Genomic DNA, 7,053 nt, shown 5'->3' on the forward strand with positions numbered 1-7,053 from the left:
TACACATATATATATATATATATATATATATACATATATATATATATACATACATATATACATATATATACATATACATATATATATATATATATATATATATATATATATATATATATATATATATATATATATATATATAAAATTTATCTGATAGTCTGACAGATTTAACATTTTTTTAAGTAATTATAATTTAAACAAATTATAACTGATTGATTTTAAATTATTCGTACCAATCATATTTAATTGATTACTATTAGTTGATTTTTTTTTATCTGTACCAATCATTTAAAATTCTAATTAGCATATAATAATTTTAATATCTGTATTAAATTATAATTTATATATAGTCTATATATATGCACAGTTGTTTTCCAATCAGAATAAAAATATTATAAAAAAATATGGCAAAAATTCTTAGTATTATATACTGTCAAAACTAAGCAAAAAAATCATATTTTATATATATATATATATATATATATATATATATATATATATATATATATATATATATATATATATATAATATTCACTACTAATCAATTAAAAATTGATCTGTACTAATCATTTAAAAATCAATCCATTATAATTATTTTAAAATCTGTACCAGACAAAAAAATAAATAAAAGGTTTACCTCTAGCAGGACTTTTATGTGTGCGATTTCTTTCTAACAAGCGCACAGCACATGTGCAGAGGCCAGTGAGGTGATGTTTAATGCCACGGACCTGCAACTGTCTTCAGCTCTCACAAATCCCCTGGTGAAAAAAGGCCCTTGTTAAAGAGTTTCGCTGCCGAGACGGAGTGAGCTCAGAAGCTAATTATGGTGTCAACATCCCCTCTCTGCCTGCTCTCCTCCAGGTCCAATTAGTTTGATACAGGCAGGGGTGTCAGGCGCGGAGCATTATAGTGTTATCAAAACACAGGTAAACAAACGCAGGCTGACACCTCGTCGCTTCACTCAGGTACAGGCAAGAGTAAGGACCTTTCAGAGGAATAGTGTTCAAGATTATGTTGGGGGAACGACTGAACAAAGAGGGGTGCGTCAGGCTAAAGACTCTTTCAAAGCGCTTGGGCTGTAGGTTAAACGTTGCACACAATAAGGCATATAATATGTAAATATTTGCTTAAAAAGGGTGTATAAATGTGCCTAAAATGTCCTAAATAAAATCTGCACCTACAAACTGTGTGTGTGTGTGTGTGTGTGTGTGTACACATGCTTGGCAATAAAGCTCTTCTGATTCTGATCAATACAATATACCCTGATGGTAATACCAGTTATGATTAGTTTAAATTGAACAACACACGGCTTAACGGGAGGTCCTCACAAGCAGGTTTAGATCATGTGCGTTTGAATTTCAGTAGAATATGCTGCATTTGTAAAGAAACGTGAATGCGTTTCTCTCTTTCTTTGTGCGTTCTGATGGCACACGCAGCTTGAGTGCGCGCTGACCTGTCATTATGATGAAAGACCACGGAGCGCGCGATTCGTTAATGGTGACAGCGGCCTTAATGAGTCCGAACCGTGCACCTGTTTCTCATCAAACCCCGCTGACTGATCGCGCTGTCAGCCTCACACAATGCGCTCGGAACGCTCTGCACACTTTAAACAACGCCAAACTTCGCTGGAGACAATTTTATAACTTTGTGTGAGATGACAGGAGGATGATGGGTGCTTCATTATTTAAAACTACTTTATAGCGCAGGGATCAACAAGTCAGGGGAGTTGTGCTCAGATCGAGTCATTAGTGAAGAGCGCGCAAAACGGCACAACATGGGGAAATAACCACTATGCAAATTCAAAATTCAAGTTCTTACATTTTTTTGTGCATGTACTGCACTTCATATTATATATATATATATATATATATATATATATATATATATATATATATCCTTTCTTTGTATTGGTCTAAGGCTAGCCTAATATTCTAATTTTTTGAGATAGGCCTACTGAACTTGGGATTTTCCTTAGTTGTCAGTTATAATCATCAAAATTAAAAGAAAAAACATTTGAAATATATCAGTCTGTGTGTGATGAGTAAGGGATAATGTACAGTTGTTATCGCAGAATAAACCCCGACAGAGTGATCAGGACTTGCATCACTCTGAAGGGGTTTATTCTGCATAACAACCGGCTGGGTGTACATTATCCCGCTTATTACACGGCTACTATTCTCAAATAAATTAGACACAAAATATTGTCTTGAGATTAAATATTTGATTAACTCTTACGCAAAGCTTCCGCGAATGAAAACAGTTTCAAACTGCTTTAAGCCTTTATCTATTGCTGCTAAATGTTGAAAATTAATGCTGAAAGGGTTAACGTTAGTTCACCCAAAAATGAAACCAAACCTATGATTTACTCACCCTCAAGTCATTATAGGTGTATATGACATTCTTCTTTCAGACAAATACAATCGGAGTTATATTTAAAAAGTCCAGGCTAACGTTAATTAATGTAGCTGTTTTTGAAGTCCATAAAAAATGCAGCTGTCCGTTAAATAACGTGCTCCACACGGCTCCGATGGGTTAATAGAGCCTTCTGATTCGAATCGATGCGTTTGTGCAAGAAAAATATCCATATTTAAAACTTTAAGGAAACCCACCTTTAAGTCTTCCATTGTAGCCATGGCTGTTTAAGTATTTAACAGCCACAAGATGGCGCCAGCGTTAAGCATAGAAGTAGTACCGGTCAAGATAACTCGTAGTACCCGGATGAGCGGTTGTTATCTGGAATTATTACCTTATTACACGGCTCTGTGAAATACTTGATTCTGATTGGTCAATCGCGCATTCCAGCGGTATGTTATTTCCAGATAACACCCTCATACGGGTACTACGAGTTATCTTGGCCGGTACTACTTCTATGCTTAACGCTGGCACCATCTTGTGGCTTAAACAGCCATGGGTTACAATGGAAGACTTCAAGGTGGGTTTCCTTTATAACGTTTTTAATATAGATCTTTTTCTTACACAAACGCATCGATTCGAATCAGACGGCTCTATTAACCCATCGGAGCCGCGTGGAGCACGTTATTTGGCGGACAGCTGCATTTTTATGGACTTCAAAAACAACTACAACTAACGTTACTGCTTGGAAGCTTTGCGTAAGAGCTAATAAAATATTTAATCTCAAGACAATATTTTGTGTCTAATTTATTTGAGACTAGTAGCCGTGTAATAAGCGGGATAATGCACACCCAGCCGGTTGTTATGCAGAATAAACCCCTTCAGACTGATGCAAGTCCTGATCACTCTGTCGGGGTTTATTCTGCGATAACAACCGGCTGGGTGTGCATTATCCCTTACATAACATACCGCTGGAATGCACGATTGACCAATCAGAATCAAGTATTTCACAGCGCCGTGTAATAAATGAACATAAAATACAAGTTTCACTTTTTGAATGGAATTAGTGAACCGAATCAACTTTTTGATGATATTCTAATTATATGACCAGCACATGTATATGTCATTTATTTAGTTTTTTTATCTTTAATAAATTTGCACAGATTTCAAATAAACTTCTTTTACAATGTCATAATGTTTTCACGTGGTCAGAAAATGTAGAAAAGGTGAAGCTCTGTGAATACTTTCTGGATGCATTGTATGTTTAATTATGGTCACTATAAATAGAAAATGTTATAATAAATATATACATTTAAAATATGTGTATGTCATCTATTTATATTAGTTTTTTTAATTTACCTTTTTACTTATAATTATCATAATAGTTATCATAATTAGCCATATTTTTTTTTGGGGGGGGGGCATTTTAACCCCAATATTAAGCTAGATCAGAAGCATACACGCACCCAATTAAAAACTCATCACTCTCTGTTTTTCCTCTATTTTTTGTTTTGCTCCTTTACAGTACGACACCAGGCGTAGGGTTTCAGCCGAGGCGTCTCTGACACACTCTTACTTCCTGACGCTGGGCGAGAACATCCACTCCATACCTGACAGTGAGTTCATCCCAACATTTACATCATTTCTACAGAGTCTGCTTACAGAAGCGCTATTATCTGTCTTTTACCTTGGCAAAACAACAAACAACAATACATTTGCTTTAATCATCATCCTCTCTAGCCTCATCTGTGTTTTCACTGAGGGAGATCCAGCTACAGAAGGATCCAGGACACAGGAGTTCAGTATTCCAGCCTCCAGGTATTCAATTCCATTGCTTTGACATCCCTCATCTCGATATTTGCAGAGCGCAACTCGATCATGTGTAGTTATGCATAAGGCACATTAATCACATCAGCAATCCTGTAAGATTTAATCATACCTGCCTTCCTGCACCCCTGCAGATCTTTCTAACAATGGGTCGTTTTCTCCAAATCCAGGTCGAGGCAAGAACCGCAGACAAAGCATTTTCTGAGGAAAAGAATCAAAGTGGTGTGAATGAAGAGATCGGCAGAACAAAATCATTATGAAGGAAAAAGCATCCAAAACATGCATGCATCCATTCATATACACACACACACACCAATTTATTACAGTCTGGACTGAATAGAAGTAAATCATCATATTAGCTGGTTAAATGTGCAACCAAGACTAAATCAAATCTCTATTGCAGTCTCATTCAAACCGAAAACCCATGCCGATCTCCACACTCGGAGCTACGATGCTCTATGGAAAGGCATTTAAAGCGTGTCTAGACTTTGCTCTGTCAGGAGGAGACGTAGATCTGAACACCTCAAAGTACTGCTAGATTTAGTCATTTCGTTTGTATGTGAGTAACATGGTAGCTTCATTTCCTACTTTTCCCATTGAGTGAAATGTCCTTCATTTCGGTTTAGGGTTTGACTTGTTTTGCCATACGTGTTTGACTAGTCACTGCACATTCTTCGCAAACATTCATTCTTTACTGTAATATTTCGAATATTTGTCATGATACCATTGAACTTCAACTGCTAAAGGTGCTGTAAGTGGATTTTACCTTTTTTGCAAGCAAAATACAGGCCTATTGAAACCAAGGACAATAACTATAATGTTAACAGAGTTCGTACAGATACTGTAAAAATAAATTCAAAGACTTTTCAAGCACTACTTTTATAGATTTCAAGGACTACTATGAAAAATCGCACTTATTACACAATATCTCAATATCAAACTCATTTTTAAACTAAGATAAAAGGTATCCGAAACACAACTTACAACCTATTTAATAATTATATATATATATATATATATATATATATATATATATATATATATATATATATATATATATATATATAAAGTTTATTATTATTCAACTCCTATTGCTGTAGAACAATTGTCTCTTATTGTCTGTTCTTATTGATTTATATTGTCTATTATTGTTAATATAATATTTTATATTATAATATTGATGTAATTCATATCAAGAAAATGACTGATTGGGGTTTATCAGACGCCCTGAGTGTAAATTTTGCGTGAAAAGATTGTATTTGTGTTTTTTCTTTAAAAAAAATTACAGTAATTTCATGTATATTGTATTTAAATAACTTAATCAATCAAGTATCTCTTCATAAATATGCCTATTTTCAAGGGGGTTCAAGGGTGTTCAAAAAGTCAAATCTAGTACTTCAAGCACCTTGTAGGAACCCTCTGATAAAGATATTGTTCTGAAAATCATTTTAAATATATACGAATATCAGAGTTCTACATTGGCACAGGAATTATTGTAATCACTTTCATAAAATTCAGAATCCACACTGCTTTGAAGAGTTTGAGCATTTAAAGCGGCAGACGACAAAACTATGGCATCGAGATTGTCTTGTTTGTTCACGATACTGTCTGCTGGCGTGGACGCTATTATAGTTATCGCTATAGTTATCTGTCTTGGTGTGAACGGCCTGTTTCATATTGAGCTACTCCAAAAGAAAATCACCTACAGCATCTTTAACTAGCTACTAATTTACAAAATCATCAAAAGGTGCCTTTTGCAGACCAAAAAAGATGATAGGGTCCAATTTTAGCCTTTCGAAAAACCATCTACTTCAATTTTCTCAAGGATCTAGCTCCTTTCAAGTAATTGCACATGCAGATGTTAGTTGTGCCATTTTAGCTAATTGCTACTCTGTATTTGCACATGGCATGCAAGTGTCCTGGAATTGAAACCTTATGTTGTTCACCTTCTCCTACTGTATCTTGTAGTTTTTTTTTTTAAATGAGCGCACTATTACTCTTTATTGTAAGTGGCACTGAACACATGCTAGCTTTGCAGTGGACAGAAAGGAAAAGCTTGATAATTTAAGAACCACCAGGGAACAGAAATACTGACTGACAAAGAAGAAATTCTATCAAATATAATGACATGTGAAGATTTAACATCACTGCAGCAGCGGCACTAATTTATGTGTTTTGTGTTAAATGAAAAATATTTTAAATACTCTATTGAAAATAATTAATATATAAATATATGTATTTTGACAAGTTTTTTCTTTATTCTCAGTGAACTTTTGCCAGAAAAAATAATAATAAACTGTTATTGAATAATATAGATGATGTCTAAATGTTTTATAAAAGATTTAGATTTTTGTATGAAATGTGATATTAAATATTTTGTGTGATTTGTCTATATGATATTCTGAAGCTGAATGTATTGTGACTGCAAAAATGCCAAAAGTAATTAAACAAAAACTAACTAAATAAATGACTAAGTTAAGTTGAACTAGGCCTATGATGTTACTGCCCTCGTCTCAAACAATAGTCTCACTGTCTGTCTTGCACGGTGCTGTTTGTCATTAGTACACTTCACAAAGTAAACTTAAAATAGGATTTGCTCTAAGTGTTTATACTGACACTTGGGCAGCCAGATAAACCTGTGTATAAATGAATGTGGGTTTGTGTTAACCAAGCTGTAACAAAAGACATACATTAACCAAGCTGTACATAGATAGGCCTATAAGAACGTGTCGGACCTGTCAGAAGAAGGTAGGCTGATAATATGAAAATATGAGAGTCAAAATATGTATGTCGCCTCAGGCAACCGTGCGTGATTTCTTACCTTCAAGTTGGCTTTGAAGACGGAATTTTGAGGAACACACCTGATGCACGGA

The 7,053-nt window shown here is 34.6% G+C and overlaps 1 protein-coding gene across 1 annotated transcript in view; it reads left to right on the plus strand.

Annotated features, from left to right (window-relative positions):
• cdk18 (cyclin dependent kinase 18) overlaps positions 1–5,173 on the plus strand; it is a 79,557-nt gene extending 74,384 nt beyond the window's left edge. Inside the window, exons 14-16 of the mRNA XM_067430891.1 lie at positions 3,879–3,969; positions 4,094–4,171; positions 4,351–5,173. Of these exons, the coding sequence (XP_067286992.1) occupies positions 3,879–3,969; positions 4,094–4,171; positions 4,351–4,385 (204 nt within the window). The 3' untranslated portion in view covers positions 4,386–5,173. The remainder of the gene's footprint in view (positions 1–3,878; positions 3,970–4,093; positions 4,172–4,350) is intronic.
• The last annotated feature ends 1,880 nt before the right edge of the window (positions 5,174–7,053 follow it).

Source organism: Pseudorasbora parva, chromosome 22 (genome assembly GCF_024679245.1).
Source record: "Pseudorasbora parva isolate DD20220531a chromosome 22, ASM2467924v1, whole genome shotgun sequence".
Taxonomy (NCBI): domain Eukaryota; kingdom Metazoa; phylum Chordata; class Actinopteri; order Cypriniformes; family Gobionidae; genus Pseudorasbora; species Pseudorasbora parva.